A 24,555-nucleotide genomic window follows, 5' to 3' on the forward strand; every position below is an offset into this window, starting at 1 on the left:
ACCATGTGGCCAGGGGCAACCATCCTGGACCTTGCAATTTAGAGGTAGGCATATGGGCAATTGTTAACTTGTATAATTAAACTTCAAGAAGCAGTTATTAGAGGCCTGGGGCCTGGGAAGTTAACTGCTTGGCTCAATTGGAAATGAGTTTCAGTATATAGGGAAGATACTCCACAGTTTTTATGTGCTTAAACTTTTTCCTAGCTGCTATGAAAGCTGTGCTTTCAGTTTCAAAGTCTCATACTCCATGATGGCTTTTATGTAACAGGAACATAAGTTGCTATCCAAGAGATACCTCAAAGACATGGTAGGTAAACAAGAAGATAAGACTACTCTATTTGAGGCAAGTTACGATAAACTGTGTGAGAGCAATTGGCTTTGAGGATAAGATTACCAAATTGAAAGATGAGGTGATTTGGGTGATGATGGGTTGTGATTAAAATTAGAAAACTTAAATACCATGTAAGAAGTAGGCTGGCGGAAGAAGATAGCAGAAATTAATTTGTTATATATCATTCCAAGTTAAGAGTTTCACAAGTGAAAAGATGATTTAAGTATGTACTTAAACATAATTTCTCTGGGACTCTCTTAGTTCTCCCACTGGCCATTCATCAATTTCTGTAGTCTTACCCTTCTCAATCCCAGTCCTCTAGAAAGTCCTAGACTTTCCACTCTTCATTATACAGTCTCATTCTCTAGATAACAGAGTTGTATTTACTAACCTTGAGATCATACTTTGGGGGGGGGGAGGGGAGCTTACTCGAATATCTAGCTGCCTAATATACAACTTTACTGGGGCTTAAAATTTTACCTTCAATTTACCAGTAAAACAGTGCTTCAAAAGTTTCTTCCACTATTCAAGTTACTCATCTGTTTTAGGATAAAATTATCTCAAGGTACAGCATAGTCGAAATGGAACTCACTCTTGGCTTCCAAACCTGGTCAACATATATTGTTCTCTATCTCTAGTAATCATTTATTCAAGTTTGTTAAGTCAGATCCTGGCAAATAATTCACAACCCTTTCCTCTCCTTCCCCATAACCCTTGAGTTATCTCTGTTCTTTAATTTTATTTTTCAAATATCCTCTATTAAATACCAACTCTCCACCACTTGCCACTACCTAATCTAACATTTGTTGATTTTATTACAAAAATCTATTCCCTCTGTCTCCTAGACTGCCACCACCAATTCTTTTCCTACCATGCAATCAGGACCATCCTATCAAAATGTAAATTTGTAGCTCACAGACACACCACCTGTTTAAAATGCTTATCAATTTGGGGATGGGAAGAATGAATATGCCTAATGTGGTCTCTGAGTACTGGCCTAATTAACGTTCCACCCCGGGCCTCCTCTGGCTCCACTCAGCCTTTTCATAGGGATTTTTTTTCCCTTTTTTTTTTCTTTTTTCTTTTTTTCTTTTTAGGGCCACATGTAACAGCATATGAAGTTCGCAGGTTAGGAGTTGAATTGGGGCTGTAGCCGCCTATACCACAGCCACAGAAATGCCGGATCTTTAATCCACTGAGCAAGGCCAGGGACCAAACCTTGCATTCTCATTCTCATGGATGCTAGTCGGGTTCGTTACTGTTGAGCCACAAGAGGAACTCCCTATTTTGCTCACTCTTGCATTCTCAGCTCCTAGAGCACACTGAACGTGGTAAATAAATGTTATTGAATTAATGGGTGATTGAAGGAGAAACCACCAAAAGCCACAACAGACAAATCTAAAGTAACCTAAAGCTTGAGCTTCATGAAAAAAACAAAAACAAAAACCAACCAACTGAAGTAGCTTCTCCAAGATTACAAATGTATCCTATGGCAAAGCTGGAGTTCCTTATTCTCAAGTTTGGCACGCAACCATAACATGTGAGAAACCATGCATCGTGCTCTGATTTTTTTCAGCCTTAGATACATAACAGGGACAACTCGTAACATTTTGATCTAGTTGGGCTTTCTTCACGTTTTAAAAGGACCAATCCCAGTATGCAGTACAAACAATGAGTTAACAGTCGCTTAGAAACCACATGTCCCAGCATGCCATGCTTCGGAGCAATCTCAGAAGTGGGTCTGAGGAAACGCCGTTGCATTCTGGGAGTTGTAGTCTCACAGGACTGGCCCGCCCCTTGTAAAGCTCCGGCGGCCTACGTTTAGGAGGAAACCCTACTGGGTGGCTTAGATCGGCCGGAGCCGGGAGAGCGGTGCCGCCCAACAACCTTGGCCGCCGGCCGGGTGACCAGCTCCGCCTCTTCTCGTGTCTTTTCCCACAGCCCAAAATGGCGGCGGAGGTGGATTTTGGAGATCTAGAGCTGTTCGAGGCGTTTGACCACGCCGAGGAGTCGATTCCGAAGCCCGTTCACACCCGCTTCAAGGAAGACGACGGCGACGAGGAGGATGAGAATGGAGTCGGCGACGCGGAGCTCCGGGAACGGCTTCGGCAGTGCGAGGAAACCGTCGAGCAGCTCCGCGCCGAGAATATCCTTCCCCTCGCTGGGCCGTGTCACCCGGGCGTTTGGTGGGTGCGGTGCCTGGGAGAGCGCGGGCGGAAATTCCACGAGGGCCAGAACTCAGGCTGAGAATCTAGGGTTCAGATTGCGTAAACTGTCCCCCAGGCCTCGGCGCGGGACCTCTCCCTTAGTGGGATGCGTCTCCTGGACTTGATTCGCGCCTCCCGCCCCCCCGCCCCCATTCCGGGGCCGGATTTTAGGGTTATTTCGGACAGTTTCAACTGTTAAATTGTAGGTTCTTCACCACTTGTCTTCCTCTCTTTGGAATCACTACCCGACTTCATTTTCTGCAGCCCAGCTAAAGTTGATGAAGCCGTGTTATAGTTAGGAGATACTGGCTGTTTAGACTTTGGCGCAGATCTGTCTTTCCAGCGGGGCAGAAGTGAGGGGTCCTGGGATGTAGAGTCGGGGGCCTTAAGGGTTCGAAGCGCGGAAAGAAAAATGGTTAATTGCTTGAAGAACATTGAGGATTCATTTTAAAGTTCTTCCACTTTAAAATAGCTTCCGTGGTGAAGATGCAAAGGTTTAGAGAAGACGCGCCAAATCAGTTTCCGTTTGTCTTTAGTTTACAGTCTTTCTAGCAAGATGTGTGTCTGTTTTTTTCACATTCTTAGAGGGTTTTTGTTTTGTTTTACTATTCATACAGATAACTTTGGTTCAGGTAGTTTTGCTAATGGAAAGATCCCTGAAAGCGGTTGGTAAATCATCTTTAAGGTTTTCGAGGTCATTTTTAATAATGCCTTTTTCCTCAACATTTTATTATGAGAAATTTCAAAATACAGGAAAGTTGAAAGGATTTTACAGTGATCTTCACAGAGTCCATCCTAGCTTATTAGGTCCTTAACAGTGTCTTATGCTGCATGTACTTTATTTGAATAATCATGATGCTGCTGACTTGGACAATTATCTTTAGTGAGTGGCTGTTTAACTTCTGACAGGACACTGTTGTCTGAATAACGTTTTTGGTTGTCTGTTAGTCTCTTTTGAACTGCATGAACCTGCCTTAGAAAGATCACGTTTAAAAGGATAAAAATGATGTTTTAGTTTTTAGGTCCTGTTACCTAGCCCTGCAACAAAGCAGGTCAGCAAGTGTGTCATCCTCAAAATATTTCTTTTAACTTTCCTAACATTGATACCAAAAGTAAGATTAGTAGTTGAAGTTTATGATCTTCATATTTGTATTTACTGAGGGCTTACTCCTTAACAAGGAATAACATCAGGAACTTAAAAGAAAATTGAACATTCTCACTCGACCAAGGTATGAGATCTTGAAATGGCACTTTAGTTGTCCTTTGTTTTTTTATCCTGGTATTAATATTTAATTAGTTTTTTTTTTGTAAAAAGAAGGTTTAGAAATTTTGTATCATTTTTATTTGTTCAATATATGCTGAAGAAATCAGAGTAATGATCCTTTATTTTTAATTTATGAGGGAAAACTTAAACTGCTTTCAAACAAAGTAGAAAGGATAGTACAATCACAAGTTTAAATTATAACTGCTTGAAACTTGAAACTGACTTATTGGGTGAAAATATTTATGAAACACGAACTGGAAATATTTGCCTTAATGTTCAGAACAGACAGGTTATCAACCCAGCTGTTCCTATTCACCAAACATTTCTGGGAGGTTAGAATTAAGATTACAGTATTAATCTAGGTGCAGATTTATTCATACAATTTAAGTGTGTTCATAAGTGGAAATAATGCAAGATATAGAATTCTTTTTTTTTTTTTCAATTTTCTTAGGGCCATATCTGCAGCATATAGAAGTTCCCAGGCTAGAGGTCAAATCAGAGCTACACGTGCTGGCCTACACCACAGCCACATCAACACCAGATTCAAGATGTGTCTGTGACCTACACTGAGCTTGTGGCAACTCTGGATCCTTAACCCACTGAGTGAGGCCAGGGATTAAACCCCCATCCTCATGGATACTAGTTGGGTTCATTTCCGCTAAACCATAACGGGACTCCAAGATACAGAATTTTAGAAGAGAAGGTAGTTGCTTTTGAAAAAAGTACAGTGAGTAAATTTAACATAATTTAATAGCTCACTAAACCTAAAATATTTGTTAAAGTACAAATTTATTACATAGAATGGTATTTTAAGGCTTTCAGAATTTGAGTGTGCCATGATGCAGTTTCATATGGACTTTTTTGTCCCTGGTACCAGCTGAAGTAACTGGCTACATTAGTAACTAAAACTTTAGATTTTTAGAATTTAGGCATATCTTAGAATATGTCCAAAGAATAATTTTCCTGTGCCATACCTTCCTTCCTCTATTTGAGCACCCTTTTTTTTTTTTAAAGTGCTGCACCCAAGGCATATGGAAGTTCCCAGGCTAGGGGTCAAATCAGATCTGTAGCCACCGGCCTACACCACAGCCACAGCAACACCAGATCCTTAACCCACTAAACAAGGCCAGGGGTTGAACCTGTGTCCTCATGGATGCTAGTCAGATTTGTTTCTGCTGAGCCATGACAGGAATTCCATTATTTGAGCACACTTTGTGGATCTACACTCATTTGGTATTAGGTAGTAAATGAAATGTAACTAGGATTTCTAAAAATTTACCATTTTTATGTATGTGAAGGTATTTTATTTAGACAACCACATGCTTTAAATATTAAATATTTATAAAGTTATAATTACCTGAGTTCAAATGATTATAGCAGCATCACAGCCTTTGCCAGTTTATAAGAAGCAATAATTAGTATCATGAAAAAGGAATTTTTTTTTCAGAATTAGTGCCGTCCATATTGTCAGACCTACAAAGCATTCTACGGAAAACCAATGCAGAAAGAAAAAAGATTTTTTAGAAAATATTTGTACCCCAAGTCTCTTGATTTAACCCTTATCTTTGGAACCTTCGTGATCAGAAGTACACATTGTGCTTTGTTTTTTGGGGGTTTTTTCCTGTTTTTACTTTATATTATGAAATATTTCAAACATACAGTAGAAAGGATATTACAATTAATACCCATATTTTCATCACTTAGATTTAACAGTTAATAATTTGTTATTTCCTTCTAATCCCATATGCGTTTTTTTACTGCAGACATTTCAGCATGTTTTTCTTTGTTGTTGTTGTTGGGTTTTTTTATGGGTTTTTTTTGTTTTTGGCCTTTCCCATGGCATGTGGAAGTGCCCAGGCCAGGTGTTGAATGTGTACCACGGCAGTGACAATGACAGATCCTTAATCCACTGGGTCACCAGGAGACTCTCTAGCTGTTTTTTTTTGGGGGGGGGGGCGGTTGTGTTTTTTGGGGTTTTTTTGTGTTTTGTCTTTTGAGGGGTGAACCTGTGGCATATAGAAGTTCCCAGGCTAGCGGTTGAATCAGAGCTACAGCTGCCAGCCTGTGCCACAGCCACAGCAATGCCAGATCTGAGCTGCATATGTAACCTACATTGCTGCTCACAGCAATGACAGATCCTTAACCCATTGAGCGAGGCCAGAGATCGAACCCACGTCCTCAAGGATCCTAGTTGGGTTTGTTACTGCTGAGCCACAATGGGAACCCCCAGCATGTATTTTTTTAAAAGACTTTCATGTATTATCACAACACTATAATTACACCTAATAACTGGCATGATTTTCGTAGTAACATTCCCAGCCTTATTCAGATTTCCCCACCTGAATGCCTTTATTGCTGATTGCTCAAACTGGCCGCCAGTCAGGGGTCATAAAATTGAATGTAGTTTTGAAAAATATGATGTATTTTTTAAAACTGAAGTTCGCGCCATTTGAAACAAGTTTCTTTCTTTCTTTCTTTTTTTTTGTCTTTTTGCCATTTCTTGGGCCGCTCCCGCGGCATATGGAGGTTCCCAGGCTAGGGGTGTAATCTGAGCTGTAGCTGCCAGCCTACACCAGAACCACAGCAACGCAGGATCCAAGCCGCATCTGCTACCTACACCACAGCTCACGGCAATGCTGGATCGTTAACCCACTGAGCAAGGGCAGGGACCGAACCCGCAACCTCATGGTTCCTAGTCGGATTCGTTAACCACTGCGCCACGACGGGAACTCCTGAAACAAGTTTCTGAATGTCTTCATATTTTATTTTTTTTATTTTTTTATTTTTAGGGCCACACCTACTATATGTGAAAGTTCCCAGGCTAGAGGTTGAATCTGAGCTGCTGCTGCTGGCCTGTAACACAGCCACTGTAATGCTGGATCTAAGTTGCCCCTGCGACCTACACCGTAGCAAGGCTAGGGATGGAACCTCATCCTCACGTAGACTATGTAGGTTCTTAACCTGCTGAGCCACAATGGGAATGCCTGTCTTCATATTTTAATTTTATCTCCCTACTTCATGCAAGTCATTCCAGGTAACAGATTTGTTTCGCGTTCCTTACAGGTAAAAAGACATGAGGCAGGTGTGGGGAAATCAAAATTCATCTGCTCCCAGATTTCCAAAGGCATTTCTAGCAGATTTCTAGGCTGCAGTCTAGTTCCTTTTTTTTTTTTTTTTTTTTTTTTTTGGTGGCAGTATTTGAAAGTTAAATACAGGAACAGTAAACTTTTTACATCTCTATTTTAAAATGTTGGATTTGAGATGTTAAGTACAGTGTGCTTTGCCCTCCAGAAAGAGTTTACCCACTTATAAAGTTATTTCAATTTCTCATATATTTCCAAGCCAGATTCACTGATTCCGTTTTAAATTTTTTTGTGAAATATTTTTAAAAATACGTAATATAAAAGATACCTCTGTAAAACTTAAAGTAGGTAAACTTGGTGAAAACTAGAGTTCCTGGTAGTTCTTGATCTTATTTGTAAAATATTATATAGTCTTTGGTACTTAATAATTATAAGGGTTCAATGTTTATACATATGCAAGTTTTACTTTCATGTCTTCTAAAAATATGTCTTAACTTCTGTTTTAGTGGAATATTGGTGAACAATACTAAGTTAGATGGACCTTTATTACAGATTCTATTTATGAACAATGTTATTTCAAAGTAAGTAATTTTCCCTTTCCTAAACATAATGTGCTAATGTATTTATGATATAATATCTTCTATAAATATGCTGTTTTCATTTGTACTTAAGACGATCTTTATCCTTTTACTTAAAATGTATGGAATCATGATGAGAGCAAGGACATTAGAGTCATATAAACCTGAATTTGAATCTGGACTCTACTTTCTACATATGTGAGCCTGAACAGGTCACTGATTCCATCTGCATATCAGTTTCCTCACTGGAAAAAGGATACCATCAATAACTGCCTCTTAGGTAGCTAAGCGAGCACCTATAATAAGTAGCCTCTAGTAAAAATAACCCCTACCACCGTAAATAATGTTAGTCATTTCTCTGTCAAAATCAGGCAACTGAGGTTTTCTCTTAGCTATTTTCGAAGCTTACCCAGGTGATTTTTTTTTTTTTTTAAATAACAAAACAAGACTTTTTGAGTCTTCCAGCATGCTCGGGAGTAGGATGACTCGGGGCATTCCTGCAGTGCTTGTTAGAATGTTCTGAAATGGTTTGAGGCCTTGACCTATCTCTTCCTTGGAGCATGGTCACAGACATTTCAGGCAGTTGCTTGCCCCCTCCAACAACACCTAATTATATTGTTATCTTATGTGCTGGGTGAGGTAAAGAAGGTAAAGAAACCACACATAGGGTGTTGCTGTGTGGCACATCCATTGCCTACTTTATCTCAGGGGGACCGGATCCTGAAGCTGAGGGGCAGCCAGCGGGGTGGTGAGCACAACAGGGGCTCAGTGCCAGGCACTCGGGGCTCCAGTGCTACTGTCACCAGCAGAATTGGCCTCTGACTCAAGCTTCTGGCAGTCTTAACTTCTGCACATTCATCTCCAGTTGTGCCTGTAGAAATCTTAGGATGTGAGAGCTAAAGAGACCTGACCCATGATCAAGTTTGCTAAGAGAACTTTGGCCCCTCTGCACTGAGCGCCGCAGGTCCTTGACCTGGAAAACTGGAGGAAGCAGACCGCAGGAGTTTTTCTTGCATTGTGTTTTGGTCGTTTTTTTCTCCAGTTAATATTTATATAGGAGTTTTCCTTACATATGCAGAGAGAGTCTCTGAAAGAAGGATGTGGAAGAACAGAATGCATTGATTGTGTTGCAGAGATAGGTGGCTGTGAGACAGGGTAGGAGTGGAGCTTTTCATTAAGTAACCCTTCTTTTGGATTTTAAACCATTTACATGTATTATATATTCAAAAATTAAGTATGTAAAATTTAGAAATAAAATCTGTTTAGTCTCTGCAGTAAATATTTGCCAACTATTAGATGCTAGGCACTGTGTCAGGTTATCATAATCATTTTCTTATCTTGGTAACAATGTGTATTTTTTCCTAAGGAGTAGATTTCTGAGTGTTACAAAGAGACAGTGATTTGATAAACTCTGAAAAACAAAATAACAAAATTTACACATGGCATTAAGACTTCGATCAATTCATTGTTGTACTCTGTCTGGGTTCTGACCATTTTGTCCTCTTACACAGGCAATATCATCAAGAAATAGAGGAATTTGTATCAAATTTAGTAAAAAGATTTGAGGAACAGCAGAAAAATGATGTGGAAAAGACTTCCTTTAATCTTTTGCCCCAGGTACTTCAAACTTAAGAGACTTTAAGATTAGTAGGTAATGCTTCTCATCGCCAATTATCAGGCTCCGGGGATCCTTGTGAATCAGAATCAAAATGTTAAGATTGTCTGTTCACCTCCTGTCCTTCTCCACGATCTAACAAGTGCAGATGCACAGCTTTCTTTTGAATTGCGGCTGCTCTTCAGAGGAGTCATAGTCACACCTGGCTACACTCAAAATTAAAGGCTTTTTTTTTTTTTTTTTTTGCTTTTTAGGCCCAAACCTGCCACATATGGAAGTTCCCAAGCTTTAGGCGTTGAATCGGAGCTACAGCTGCTGGCCTATACCACAGCCACAGCAACACCATATCTGAGCCGTGTCTGCAACCTACACCACAGCTCATGGCAATGACGGATCCTTAACCCACTGAGAGAGGCCTGGGATCAAACTTGAATCCTCTTAGGTACTAGTAGGGTTTGTTTCTGCTGAGCCACAATGGAAACTCCTAAAGGCTTTTTTTCCCTCCGTTCCCTAACTGGGATACATGGTGTGGGGCAGAAAATTAATTTTAAGAAAGAAAAAAAAAAAAACCCTCATTGTTTCTGGGGTTCATAAAAAATGGGCTTCTTTTTGTCTAAAATGAATATGTTCATAGGCCATCCTTTCTTTGCCCTGTACTTCTTTTAAAAATCAATAGCATGCCCAGAGAAATCTGAGAAATTTCATTCTATGAGTATTAGGGCATGAATTTATGTTAAGAAAATAATAATTTGTGATTTCTGGGCTTTTTTTTAATTATTTAAAAATTAAGGTAAGTAGAGTCTGTCAGATAAGGATCTTTAGCTGCTTATCCTCAGAGATTGGAGAATGGAGTATTTGAATTAATTGTTTTGTTTATCACCTTTAGTTTGCACCTATCATATACAATTTTTTTTTAATTTTTTTATTTTTTTGTCTTTTTAGGGCCACACCCACAGCTTATGGAGGTTCCCAGGCTAGGTGTCAAATCAGAGCTGTAGCTGCCAGCCTATGCCAGAGCCACAGCACGGTGGGATCCAAGCCATGTCTGCAACCTACACTACAACTCACGGCAACACTGGATCCCCAACCCACTAAGAAGGCCAGGGATCAAACCCACATCCTCATGGATGCTAGTCAAGTTTGTTAACCTCTGAGCCACAACAGGAACTCCTATATTTATGAATTTATTTATTTGCTTTTTAGGGCTGCACCTGTGGCATATGAAAATTCCCTGCCTAGGTGTCAAATCAGAGCTACAGCTCCAGGCCTACGCCACAACCACAGCAACTCAGGATCCCAACCACATATGCAACCTACACCACAGCTCATGGCAACCCTGGATCCTAACCCACTAGCAAGGTCAGAGCTCAAACCTGAATCCTCATGGATACATACTAGTCAGGTTCATTTCTGCTGAGCCACAATGGGAACTCTTGTCATATACAATTTTTAAAGATTCAAGGAACAAGATATATTTAACAATAAAAACCATACTGAATGTTATTTAATTTTTGATTCAAGAAACACTACAAAATTTGTAGTGGCCTAAGGTCTATAAGGGTTATAGTATCAGTATTGACCAGTAATATCAAGTTTTATATATATGTAATATATATATATAAATATATATAATGTATATATATATAATATATATAAATATATATAATGTATATATATGTAATATATATATAAATTTATATATGTAATATATATAAAACTTGATATATATATATATATATTTTTTTTTTTTTTTGCTTTTTAGGGCCATACCCACAGCATATGGAAGTTCCCAGGCTAGGGGTCGAATCAGAGCTGCAGCTGCCAGCCTCCACCACAGCCACAGCAATGCCAGATCCAAGCCAAATCTGCAACCTACACCACAGCTCACAGCAACGCCGGATCCTTAACCCACTGAACAAGGTCAGGGACTGAACCGTGTCCTCATGGATCCTAGTCAGGTTTGTTAACCCCTGAGCCATGAAAGGAACTCCCTCCCTCGAGTTATATATTTTTTAATCTTTCTGATAATCTGATTTCAAGATAAAGTATGTCTTGTCAGTTTAAGTGTTGAAAGCTCCATAATTATTAACACAAAAGTCACAGTGTATGCTAATGCTTCAGAAGATACTATCTTTTATATCTTTTTTGACCTTCTCACTTGGGAAATTTCTTTCCTAAACATTCCTGCCTGAATTAGCTTTTAAACTCACCCTAATTATGCAATAATGAATTCAGAATTTTATATGCATTAATGGTATGTATTAGAAAGTAAAGTAAGTGTATTCAAATTCTAATATTTGAAATGTAAAGTTGTTAAAAATTGGTTGCCTTCTGTGACGTGTTTTTCTTTGTATTAGCCATCCAGTGTTATGCTACAAGAGGACCATAAAGTAGAAGAATCCAGTGACGTTCAAAACAACAAGGAAGCTTTTAGTGTAAGTTTGGACATTTTAGTTTAAATTCTGCAGCTATGTTTCCTATCCTCTGTCAGTTGGGTGGCATTTAAATGAGAAAATGATGTTGTATATCCTCAAATGACCACACATTTCTTTCATTAAATTTGTTACAAACAACATTGTAGGCTTCAGTCTCTAAATATTATAGTTTGCTTTTTAATAACTATATCATTGGGACCTGGAGGCATAGTACATATACTCCCAGAGGACTTTATTTTTGTCCTGACTATACTCTGTGTATTCATTTTCTAAAACTTGGATAAAGACATAGAAAGCATGCTTTTGGAACTTACAGACAGATAAAACTGAAAGTGATAAATAGCTAATGTAACAGGTGGCAGATAGGAAATTATACGTGTTAACAAATGGTGGGCAAACATAGAGGAAGCATAACAGGGATGAACATACATTTAGGTCTTCCAGTACCTGTGCAAAAATCAGCAGAGTCAGTGCAGTGTGGTGGTATGATTTTGCCACTTAGAACTTTTTTTTTTTTTTTTTTGCTTTTTAGGGCCAAACCCTCAGCATATGGAAGTTCCCATGCGAGGATCAAATCAGAGGTACAGCTGCTGGCCTACGCCACAGCCACAGCAGTGTGGGATCCAATCCGTGTCTGCAACCTACACCACAGCTCACGGCAACGCTGGATCCCCAACCCACTGAGCAAGGCCAGGGATTGAACCCAAATCCTCATGGATACTAGTCGGGATTCATTTCCGCTGTGCCACAATGGGAACTCCTTAAAATTTTTTAAAGAAGATGATGTTATCCTGTATTCCATTAAAGGAAGACTGGTTTTCACGTTCATGTCATATTGTGTCCCACTGATATACCACAATTTTAAAGACATGGGGCTGCTGGGATGCTGAAGAGCCCGTAAATGTTATTGAAAAGATGTGTACAGGAGTTCCCGTCGTGGCGCAGTGGTTAACGAATCCGACTAGGAACCATGAGGTTGCGGGTTCGGTCCCTGCCCTTGCTCAGTGGGTTAACGATCCGGCGTTGCCGTGAGCTGTGGTGTAGGTTGCAGAGGCGACTAGGATCCCGCGTTGTTGTGGCTCTGGCGTAGGCCGGTGGCTACAGCTCCGATTCAACCCCTAGCCTGGGAACCTCCATATGCCGCGGGAGCGGCCCAAGAAATAGCAACAACAACAAAAAAGACAAAAGACAAAAAAAAAAGAAAAGATGTGTACAGTATGTACACATCTCTGCAAACGTGACAAAGGCTGTTACTTACAAAGATGTCGTTTAGATCACCCTGTAGAGTGCCAGGTGGCAGAACTAGGACCAGTGATTGGGTTGAGTACAAAGAAGCACATTTCAGCTCAACTTTTAGAAAGTGGACATTTCTATCAGAGATGGAAAAAAATGAAGTGATATGTCTAATAATTTTTTTTTAAGTGAATTCCATGTTATTGGAGAGAGTCAAAGAAAGACCACAATGCTCTGAGGGCACTTTAAAGAAGGATTCTTTGTTTGAACTAGATAACTTCATTTCCTTTCTAAACTCTAAGGACTAGGATTTAAAGTGATACTTGTCTAGGAACGGGGGATTTTGCATATTTATTCAGTTGGTTCTTGAATAAATATTTACTAAATGCTTCTTGGTGCCAGGGACAATTCCAGGTTCTAGGGACACAGGAATGGGAGAAAAAAAAAAAAAAGCTAGTATAATGAGCAGGGGCGGGAATGAGAGGGTAACTGCAGGGCACTTGGTTTGGAGAGTGAGTGCTTAATGACAGCCTATCTGAGCCAAGACTGAGGAAATTGAGGAAGTGAGCTGGGCTGCAGTTTGAGTGAGGATCACTCCAGGCAGCAGGAGAAGTAAGTGAGAAGCCCCAGGGCAGAAGCAGACATACTGCACACTGCGGCCAGTACTGCTCAAGCTCATTACAGATGCTACTCAGGAAGGTACTAAAATGCTATTCTCATTTTACAGGTGAGGGAACAGACCTGGACTAGTTAGTGGCACAGCCAGGGTTTGAATCTAGGCATAGCATCTTAATCCTTATGTCGCCTCATAGGCCAGAGGTGAGGACTTTGGATTTTACTCTGAGAAGCCCCTGGAGGGTTTTATGTAGAAATGTGACATGACAAGATTTGAATGTTTAAAAGACCTGATTTCTCTGTGGAAAACAATCTGTAGCTGGTTACATGTGGAAGCTGAGAACTAGTTAGGAAGTTTCATCTCATGTGAGAAAAAATGGCAACTTAGACTACAGTGTGAATGGCCATGATGAGAAGTGGTTAGAACCTGAATATACCTTAAAAGTAGAACTGATTAAATGTGTTGATGAATTGAATATAGAGTATGAGATCAAGAGAGAGAGCAGAATGACGGGGTTTTGGTCTGAACAACTGCAATATCATTACCTTTTCTAAAGGGAAAGCCTGGCGGGGGAAGCAGGTTTGGATGGGATAGGAATCCAGTGCAGGTTTTTTTTTGTTTTTTTTTTGTCTTTTTAGGGCCGCACCCTTGGCACATGGAGGTTCCCAGGCTAGGGGTCAAATCAGAGCATAGCTGCTGGCCTATACCAGAGCCACAGCAACTTGGGATCTGAGCTGCATCTGTGACCTACACCACAGCTCATGGCAATACCAGATCCTTAACCCAGTGAGCAAGGCCAGGGATCAAACCTGTGTCCTCATGGATACTAATCAGATTTGTTTCTACTGAGCCATGATGGGAACTCCCCCCCCCCCTTTTTTTTTTAATTTTTTTTTGGCTGTGCCCACAGCATATGGAAGTTCTTGGGCCAGCAACTGAACCTGCACCACAGCAGTGACAGTGCTGGATCTCTATCCCACTGAACCATCAGGGAACTCCGTCCAGTGCAGTTCTACATCTGTGAGTTTGAGATGCCTCTTACATGTCCAGGGAGAGCTATCAAGTCAGCACTTGTACGTACAAGACTGAGGTTTAGGAACCATCAGAACTGGGCTTTGAGGGTTGGCAGCATAGAAATCTTATTTCGTATCATTCACGCCCTGGATGAATCACCTAGGTTGTGAAGTAGAGAGAAGATGGAGAGATGACAAGGATCTTGCAAAGAAGACCAAGGAGAGTAGGTCAGGAAGCAAACAAGCAAACGGAGAGAATGGTGTCCTGGAAGCCAAAGGAAGGAGGAGTGTCTAGAAGGAAGGGGGAATCAACCATGCCAGTTGTAGCGGACAGGCTGAGATAAAGGCTGGGAACTGTCCTTTGAATTTGGCTGTCTGGGGGTGATGGGGGAGCTCCATTGTTATTGTTAGATAGCTTCATGCAGTGTTAGGCACAGAAAGAAGTCTTACTGGAAATGTTCAAAAAAGGATGGCAGTGTCATTTAAAAAACAAGTGGGGAGAACTATTCTAGACAAAAAGAGGCTAAAAAGACTTAACATCTAAATGCAATGTGTGAGCCTAAATCAAATCCTGGGTTGGGGGCGGGGAAAGCCTATAGGACATTTTGGGGACAGTTGGGGAAAACTGAAAATAGATTGGGTAGATGATATGAAGGTGTTATTAATTTCCTTAGGTGTGGCAGTGGTATTGTGATTTGTAAGAGAATGTTCTTACACGGCTCATATGAAGCATTTAGGGGTGAAGTGTCATGAAAAAGAATCTATAGTTGCTTAGTATGGAAGCTGGAACCCGGGTAGAAAGTTCCTGTATTCATTTCAAGCAAGAGAAAAAAATGGCTTATAATTATATGATAATGGTGGCGACTTAACATTTTAAAAATGGTTCAGTAAAGTGTGTGTGTGTGTGTGTGTGTGTGTGTGTGTAAGGAGAGAGGGATGCACACAAAAATCAATTAACAATTGTTGAATCTAGGTGGAGGGTACATGGGTATTCCCTGTACCAATTTTTCAACTTCTCTGTAGGAAATCTTCCCAAAACATTGGAAGAAAAGAAAAAGAGTGATTGGGAGAAAGGGAAATGGGAACAATGAATGTAAAATATAGACAACTTTCAGAGAATCTTGCAGCAGAAGGAAGCAAAGAAATGGGGAATTGGAGGGAAATACAAGAGTTCTTGACAAGTTTTTGTTTTTTAAGTCTGGCGAGAGTGCAGCCAATAGTAATGATCCAGTTGAGAGGAAAAACTCAATGACTTAGGTGACATTCACTGATGGGGATTTTATTTACACATCAGAATCTGGCTCCTTTAACTAAGGAGATGATTATTTCTAGTAATTTCATCCAGAAATAAATTGTTAAAACAGTTAATCATAGTTTTACATTATTTAATGTCTTTTTTTTTTTCTGCTTAAATAGCAATATTTTTTGACTTGTTTTCTGCAGGTTGTAGGAAGTGTCCTGTATTTTACTAATTTTTGCCTTGATAAATTGGGGCAACCGCTACTAAATGAAAACCCTCAGCTTACGGAAGGATGGGAAATACCCAAGTATCCTACATAGTGAATGAAGATCTTTATGCACCTTGCCATTAAGTTCACCTTAAAATCAAACAAACAAACCAAATTTTGCAGACAATGATAACTATTCCTTAATAAAACTCACTAAAGGTACCAGCAAGTCTTCAGCCACATTGTTTCTCTAGAAGGGCAAGAAATACAAGTAAAGGCAAAAAGGTTTGTGTGGGGAGTTGTTTTTGCTTTCTTCTTTTTTTTTTTAACAAAACCATAAACTCTTTTAGCTTAAAAAATTACTATTCTTTATTGCCGGCTTACTATAAATAAATTAACAGATTAATCTAGAATTTCATATAGACATATGTTAAATGTTTAAATTGATCATGCTGGAAATCATTGGTTCACGCCTGATATGCCTGGGTGGGTAGAAACGTATAATTGCTGCTGTCAATCTGATTGCTGTCTTATAACCATCTGCCCCTTTCCAAATTACCTCAAGGAAAATAAGATAATCTGTTTGCCTCGATTCTTCTGTTACCAGCCACTGACAAAACTCAGAGGTAACAGATCACTTGGGAACATAAGGGTTCTTGGTTAAAAGACCAGTTAAAAGTACCATTTGTTTAGGAGTTCCCTTGTGGTGCGGCGGGTTAAGGATCCGGTGTTGTCATTGCAGCAGCTCAGGTTGCTGCTGTGGCGCTGGTTCATTCCCTGGCCTGGGAACATCCCCATGCCGCAGGTGCGGCAAAAAAAAAATTACTGTGTGTTTAAGGGTGAATGTCTACTCATTATCACAGATATTAGTGATTTGTGACCTACTTGCTTTCTTGTTTCTCTGAAACAATTTGGTATCATATAAAATTTTGTTGATTTGCTTTTATATTTCCATTTACAATATGAAAATCTTTGTTTTTTTGACTAAATAGGCCAAAGCCTCACTGTTTCAATTGTGGTTCTGAAGAGCATCAAATGAAAGATTGCCCAATGGTAAATTTTTCTCATATAAAAAAAAATCTTTGAACCAGAACTTTCTAATGTTTTCAAGACAGCTGTGGCATTGTGTGATATGAAGCACCTTCCCTGTCTTTACTTTCCTGTAGTCTTTGACTTTGAAATCTTTTCACATTTGTATATAAATTTTGAAACATCGGATTTTTTTAAAAATAATTCATTATAGTGCTCTGTATCTGAGATGAATGAAAGATGTGCATTTATTTTCAGACAGCTTATTTTTCAAACTTGATTTTGTATTATACTACCGAGGTAGTAAGAAATTCAATGACTGCTTCTCTTCCTTGCTTTTTTTTTTTTTAATATCCACTCTCTTTTATACTTGTTCCTTGTACATTAAAACTGATAGCATCTGTCTGCTTAACCTAGACCAATTGTTTATATTTGTTTATTGTTTATATTGTTTGTATTTAATTTCTGAACTACATCTAAAATGCTTGATACCATTCTTACACACTTAGCCTCGGAATGCTGCTCGAATAAGTGAGAAGAGAAAAGAGTATATGGATGCCTGTGGTGAGACAAACAATCAGAATTTTCAGCAGCGATACCATGCAGAAGAAGTAGAAGAAAGATTTGGAAGGTTCAAGCCAGGAGTTATTAGGTACCTTTGTCACTTTAGCGGTGAACACCGTTTCTGTTTTGCCGGTATTTGGAACATTTTGTGTATCTTCAGGGTAATAATCAAGATATGAATGTTTTCCAACAAGGCTCTAGTGTATATCAATTAATCCAGAAACATTTATTGACATTGTAACGATGTGTTTAATAGGCACCATGCCACATGCTGTGTAATACAAGACATAGGATTGTTTTAAAATATCAGAACAGGGAGTTCCCTGGTGGCCTAGCAGTTGAGGATCCTGCATTATCACTGCTGTGGCTTGGGTTCAATCCTGGCCCAGGAATTTATACGTGCCAAGGATGCAGTCAAATAAATAAAATAAAATATCAAAGCGATTGTATTTTCATCCAAAACAAGAATATAGTATTTTTCTTCGTCTATTTTTATTTAGTGAGGAACTTCAAGATGCACTGGGTGTGACAGACAAGAGTCTCCCACCTTTTATATATCGAATGCGCCAGCTAGGATACCCACCAGGCTGGCTTAAAGAGGCTGAACTAGAGAACTCAGGGCTTGCACTCTACGATGGCAAAGGTACAGTATGTTCAGTTAGATAAATCAGTTTAAGTGTTATCTTTTTTTAAATTAAAATATCACAGTAAAATATGATGGGAGTGGCTGGCTTGTTTTAATGGTTGCTAAGTTAACTAAAAAATATCATGATAATTTTTCCTTTGTTTTACAAGGGGGGAACTAAAACTTCATTGAGAATTATTAGATGGTTATCTGGATTTGCTCAGGGACTACCTAGGCCAAAGTATTAGCTCTCCAGTTAGTCCTCATAAGGTCTTGTCCTCCTTGGTAATGGTAATAGGAATATACCCATCTGGGCCAGGAGACCTATAAAATTAGAATACATAAACCCTCTTATAATCCAGAACTTCTCTAGAAAAATAGTCACATGTGCACAAGGAAATGATGTATATAAAGATACTTTTTAGCATTGAATATGATAGTGAAAAACTGAAAATGGAGAATGGCTAAGTAACCCATGGTAGATCTAGGCTGTGGAACCCCTGCAGTATTTAAAGAGTGGAGTAAATCTGGATGAGCTAACATAGCAAAATCACTGTGCAATAACTGAGTTTAAAAAAGCAAGTTTCTGAATGACTTACATATGATACCATTGGTCTTAAATTTTAAAAAAAAGAGAAAAAGAGAAACTCCCCATGGATGAAACAACGCTAGTATTTTTCAAAATAATGAAATGGTCCCCAGGTATCCTTCGAAGACTACTCTCATCTGTAAAGTGGTTTTAATACCTCTTAGTGTTGATATGAAGATTAAGTAAATGAACAATTGTAAACTATTTAAAATACTATCTGAAAACACTATCTTGTACAAAGTAAACATTATATAAATGTTTAATAAAGGAATTGGAATAGAGCACCAGGCAAATCATGACTGCAAGGTAGACTTTTAAGCAACTCATGAGAGAACTAAAATTTCCAAGATATGTCCATGTTGTTTAAAAATTCTTATTTAATGGTTCAGACAAGTTATAATTAAAGATATTCTGAGAATGGTTCCTTGACCATGAATATAAGTCCTTTCCAGGTCTACTTTTGGTCTGGAGAGGGATATATTTATATGGGCATCTAGCAATATTAACTTTTTTGATGGTCTGTAATAGATGGTGCTGATGGAGAAACAGAAGCTGGAGAAGTACAACAAAATAAAAGTGTCACTTATGATCTCTCGAAATTGGTAAACTATCCAGGTTTTAATATATCTACTCCCAGAGGAATTCCAGATGTAAGTGTATTGGTTTCTTATTCTTCTGGAATATGACCTTATTTATGTAGGTTGTTCAAAATGTTAGCTTATGTAGCAGTTACTGTTAGAAGTAAATGTGTACTTAAATTATGTTTAACTTTTTTTTTCTTTTTTAAGTCCACTCCTGAGGCATATAGAAGTTCCTGGGCCAAGTGTTGAATCAGAGCTGCAGCTGGAGCCTGTACCACAACCATGGCAACACCAGATCTGAGCCACATCTTCGACCTGCACTGCAGCTTGCAGCAATGCCAGATCTTTAACCCACTGAGCAAGGCAAGGGATCGAATCCACATCCTCAGAGACAACGTCGGATTCTTAACCCACTGAGCCACAGTGGGAATTCTGGTGTTTAATTTCCTTTATGTTGATTAGAATGTTAAGTGAAATCTTATATTCATCAAAAAGAAAAAAACCCAGATTTTTTCTGATTTTATGCCCTAAGAAAAGGAGCTAAAATAGAATAGATTCTGTAAATCTAAAACTATTCTAAAATTAAAAGGTTTGGGTTTTTTTTTAATATGGAATGGCAGTTCTGTCATGGCTCAACAGGTTGAGGATCCAGCACTGTCACTGCTGTGGCCCTGGTTACAGCTCTGGTGCGGGTTTGATCCCTGGCCTGGGAACTTCTGCATGCTGTGGGTGCAGCCAAAAAATAGAAACAAAAAAAATATGGGTTGGTTTGAAGCAGTATTGTAAGCTTTATACAATTGCTTGGGAAGTAAATTTCTGCCTTCAATAAATCTAAGTATACATAATTCTTTTTTCCTACTCTTCCCATTTTCCTCCCCAAAGTAAAATTTCTCCCATAATAGAAAGTTTTTCTACCCTTAATTTTTTCCAGCTTTTATGTTTCAGGATTCGGCAACTAACTATAGTGGTAGTGGCATTTTAATAAAAATGCATTCTAGGTGTTCTAAGGGTCTAGGCAATAGAGAAGCAGCTAAAGGTCTGAACTTGGAGTCTAGTGAACAGCTACAAAGACAAGTGTGTAATTAAGGTTGAAATTGCAGGTTGCAGACCATTAGTGCCTCTGGAAGTGGGTTCAAGTACCCAGCCTACATTCCAGTCCCCTTGGGGGTGCTCATGAGAAATGCACATTCTTGAGGGCCCCTCCTTCTCCCCTTAGACTTTACTGACTTAGTCCGTGGAATCTGTTGGTTTCATAAGAGCCTGAAGTGATTGCTCCTGAGAACCCCTGTTGAATGTGTTACAGTGATGAGAGAGAAACAAGTGATGTTGAACCATAAAGATTAGTACTCAGTTTGGAAAGAAAAAAATCAGGAAATAGAAAACTCAGCATGAGTGAGTTAAGAGGAAGGAGCAATGAACAGTCCTGTGAGTGTGTCGGGAGGGTGGGAGCCATGTTTCTGCCTGTAACTACTTGTACATAGAACCTTTTTGGGCCAAGTGATTTAGTCAAGTAGTCTTTTAGTTTTCAGTCCTGATCATTGTGCAGGCAGAACTGGGGTTTTTTCTCTTCAATGTACCACTGTTTTCATTATTTCCCCGCAAAAGGAAAAGTCCCATGTGAAGCAGAACTATAATTTGAGACCTCCATTTTACCTCAGTGAGCAAGATCTCAAGGCATGGTGTTTTCCGAGTACATACTTATTTTTCCCTTCTCTTTTCATCATTAGGAATGGAGGATGTTCGGTTCCATACCAATGCAGGCATGTCAGCAGAAAGACGTGTTTGCCAGTTACCTAACTTCTAACTTTCAAGCGGTAAACAGATTTTCAGTGTGGTTTATAAAAATGTATTGCTTATAGCTGTGGGATTTGATTTTGTAACACAATAGACTGCCTTTTCTTGCTTTGTATATAAAGCACTCTTTGTTTTCTGATGAATCCAAAGGAAAAAGATGGCTACATTCTCTAGTACCTGGACCTAGTGCCAGATTGGCTTGCTCCATTGTATTCAAGCGAAGGGGCAGAGTTTCGGTCTTGGTCTGCCACCACCTAACATTCATTTGGTTTGGTTCTCCGTTAGCCAAGTGTAAGGTCCAACAGCAAGAGGGCTTCATCTCAGTCCAGCCCCAGCAGTCCAAAGAAGCAGAAGAAGGAGGGCAGCTTGGCAGCCTCACCCGCCGACATGGAGCTCGACTCAGGTAGGTTTCTTCCTGTGGCTTAGATTTCATTGAGAAAGTAGGACGAATTTGTATGCTCCTGAGTTCTGAATGAAAGAGGAAGCTCTTTATGAACATTGACTAAATACTGAGTCTTATTTAATCCTTGGGTAGCTGAGCATCTCCAATATTACTGCTCAGAGCTGGGTTGGAAGACTCATTGGTTGGTGTGAAGCCAGCTAGGCCAACCAGCTGGATTCCTGAGTTAGATAGACCTACCCACCCAGGCCCAGCACCCCAGACTGGCTCCCTGGGTTAGTCAGTAAAAAGTAACTGACTATTTAAAAAATGCTTCCTTTCAACTTTTTTATGCATTCTTTGCTTTTCTGATTGACTTAACTTAAAATCTAAGTGACAGTTACTTTTCCCACAGGTGTTATTGCTTGTACGATAAAGTTCAGACTAGTTTTGCATGGCCTTTGCAATTCCGTGTTTTTTGGTTGAATTTTCCAAATTTTTTAATACACATAGTGTGTTTCAAACTCCCCTACTAGGCTCTGAGGACAGGGAAATTCATAAGGCACAACTGCTGCCCTTGGTTACAGCTCTCTGTCACCTAGGATTGCAGATGTGTAAACATTTTAATATAAGTGTGGAGGCCTGTAGTTATACATACAGAGGTTAGTATTACAGAGCTGGTTACCGACTGTAACAGTGGCACCAAAGAGAAACTGAGCAGCTGTGCTGAGTGAAGACATAACCTCTTCTAAGGAATGACTTTGAGCTGCATCTAGAAGGATGAATTCAGAGGTTTACCAGGGAGATGAGCAGGGTTAAGGTGTCTGAGACACCGGGAATACAAATGCAGAGCATGAACCATTGCAGCACACTGGTCCAACAACAGAGTGACAGCTGGAGTCATTTAAACCAAACAGTAAGAAGCAACATGGTGGAAACAGACAAATTCATTGTTGTAGACAGCCTCCTAAGGCAAAGAGGAGATTGGACTTCTTCCCATAAATGATGGGAAGGCTAAGAGGATCAGATTTGTGTTTTAGAAGGATAAGAGTTTGGAGGATGGATATAATAAGGAAGATGAGTCCAGAGGCAGGAATGACTCTCATATTCCTGACAAGTGGTAATGGGCTCCAGGTAACATAGCAGCTCTGACAGGCTACCTATGGGAGAGGGTGGACCCCAGCAAGACCAGGACTTGGTGTGAGTAGGGGGAAGGGAGGGCCCTCCCTCTGATGACGAACAGGTTTCAGTTTTGGAGACTTCAGCTGGGTGCCCTGGCAATGGTATTTGTGAGCACAGCAAGTAGGATCCTTTGTTTTGGACAGGTCAGATCTGTTGTGCTGTGGGACACAGGTGGTGATGAGCAGTGAGCTGCATGAACCCACAGTTCAGGCAAGCAGTCTAGACCCGGGGCAGAGTTGGGCCGTAAGACCCGGGGAGTTCCTGCCCTGCCTCCTCAGCTTCATCTCCTCTGGCTCCCACCCACTCAGGAGCCCAGGCAGTCGAATTTCCAGCCAAACTTCCTGCCTTGTTAAAGCTTTCCCTTGATTCAAGTTCTTAGCGCCAGATGTCCTGCTAGCTCTCTGTGCAGATGTTCTTTTCAGGTGGATTGAGGACATTAAACAATGGTCGTGGTATCTGAGGATCCCCTCTTGAGCTGGTTGTTTTTGGCCATTGAATCTCTGGACTCCACCCAAGTCTTATTAATAAACATCTATAAAATCAAATGCTACATGACAGCTTCTCAATATCCTGTTTCAGATGCAGAGGTCCCAAGCAGTGAAGCGTTTCAGTTTCAGCCCCCGCTGCCCCCTGGCACTCCTCCCCCTCTACCCCAGGGCACCCCTCCACCCACCTTCACCCCTCCGCTCCCCAAGGGCACCCCACCACTGACTCCCAGTGACTCACCCCAGACCAGAGCGGCGTCTGTGACTATGGATGAGGATGCACTGACTTTGGAGGAACTTGAAGAACAGCAGAGGCGGATATGGGCGGCCCTGGAGCAGGCAGAGAGCGTCAACAGTGATTCTGACATTCCCGTTGACACACCTCTAACTGGGAATTCGGTTGCCTCTTCACCTTGTCCGAATGAGCTCGAGCTCCCTGCCCTGGAGGAAAAACCATCTGAGAAGCAGATGCCAGATGAGGCTGAGGTACCAGACACGTGTACAAAGAAATCAGAGGTTGAACAGTGCTCAAGTCCAGATTCTGAGGCTGCCTTGCTCGACCAGAAGGAAAAGGAAGCTTCTGCTCAGGTCAGCTGCAAAGACGCTCCCCTCGGTAATGGCAGCGTCGAGTCAAACTGTGCCATCAGCAATGGAGGTGGCAGCCAGAAGCTCCTTCACGTGGACACCAGTCCTGCCACGGCCCCTAAAATCCACAGTCCCATCCCTGACATGAGCAAGTTTGCAACCGGAATAACGCCGTTCGAGTTTGAGAACATGGCGGAATCTACTGGAATGTACCTCAGGATAAGAAACTTGTTAAAGAACTCACCTCGAAACCAGCAAAAAAACAAAAAAACTTCTGAATAACTGACAAAATACCAAGAGCTATTTAATTATCTATAACTGTGCATTCCGGTGATTAGTTCTAGGTGGACAGGTGGAGTTGTTCTCCTTGTCCCTCTCATGTTGAAAAATCTATCCAAGGCTTAATCGTGGTCTAAAGTCAGGCCTCTTTTAAAGAACGGAAAAACTGTGCTTGCTGGTTTACTATATTTTATTCTCACTGATAAAAACTCAAAAGAGGGAGATGTAAGTATGGTTTAGAGATAGTTAAGGTTTCTACTATTTTTGAATCGTGAGTGTCTGTCAAGAGTGGTGATTTTTATCTGTCTTTTGTACATTGTTTTCCCTTTCTACACTTTGCTAATTATCCTGTATGTAAGTTTAATATATCACTTTTTAAAAGAAAAAAATCCTAACCATTTAAAATTCATATTTCAACTCTGACAACCAAATGAGAAAAATCAGGGATGAACAGCTTTATCCCATTTGGGGTATTTTTGTAAGTAATTTACATGCATCAATTTTAATAACACTTTTACTTTTTTGTAACTTCATTCTTCATATAAGCTTGCTATACAGGTATGTTCATCTTTGTGTACAAAGTTTAATAAATTAGTTTTCATATACATAATCTAAGACTTTGAATACAAAAAAAAAGACT

The 24,555-nt window shown here is 40.1% G+C and overlaps 1 protein-coding gene across 2 annotated transcripts; it reads left to right on the top strand.

Moving 5' to 3' along the window:
- Window positions 1-2,148: 2,148 nt before the first annotated feature.
- ZCCHC8 (zinc finger CCHC-type containing 8) lies at window positions 2,149-24,520 on the top strand. 2 transcript variants are annotated; one of them, XM_047760427.1, is made up of 14 exons: window positions 2,149-2,477; window positions 3,725-3,767; window positions 7,392-7,466; window positions 8,975-9,080; window positions 11,436-11,513; window positions 15,819-15,922; window positions 16,043-16,108; window positions 16,816-16,876; window positions 17,362-17,504; window positions 17,917-18,059; window positions 19,159-19,280; window positions 20,939-21,025; window positions 21,291-21,408; window positions 23,146-24,520. In XM_047760427.1, the coding sequence occupies exons 1-14, from the start codon at window positions 2,279-2,281 to the stop codon at window positions 23,916-23,918; spliced, it is 2,118 nt and encodes a 705-aa protein (XP_047616383.1). In that variant the 5' UTR covers window positions 2,149-2,278; the 3' UTR covers window positions 23,919-24,520. The 2 variants fall into 2 exon arrangements, with proteins under 2 accessions (XP_047616383.1, XP_047616384.1); XM_047760428.1 differs by lacking the exons at window positions 2,149-2,477; window positions 3,725-3,767; window positions 7,392-7,466; ... (1 more) ...; window positions 15,819-15,922; window positions 16,043-16,108 and having other exon boundaries at window positions 11,434-11,513.
- Window positions 24,521-24,555: the final 35 nt, after the last annotated feature.

The sequence above is a fragment of the Phacochoerus africanus genome, chromosome 15, assembly GCF_016906955.1.
Source record: "Phacochoerus africanus isolate WHEZ1 chromosome 15, ROS_Pafr_v1, whole genome shotgun sequence".
Lineage (NCBI taxonomy): Eukaryota > Metazoa > Chordata > Mammalia > Artiodactyla > Suidae > Phacochoerus > Phacochoerus africanus.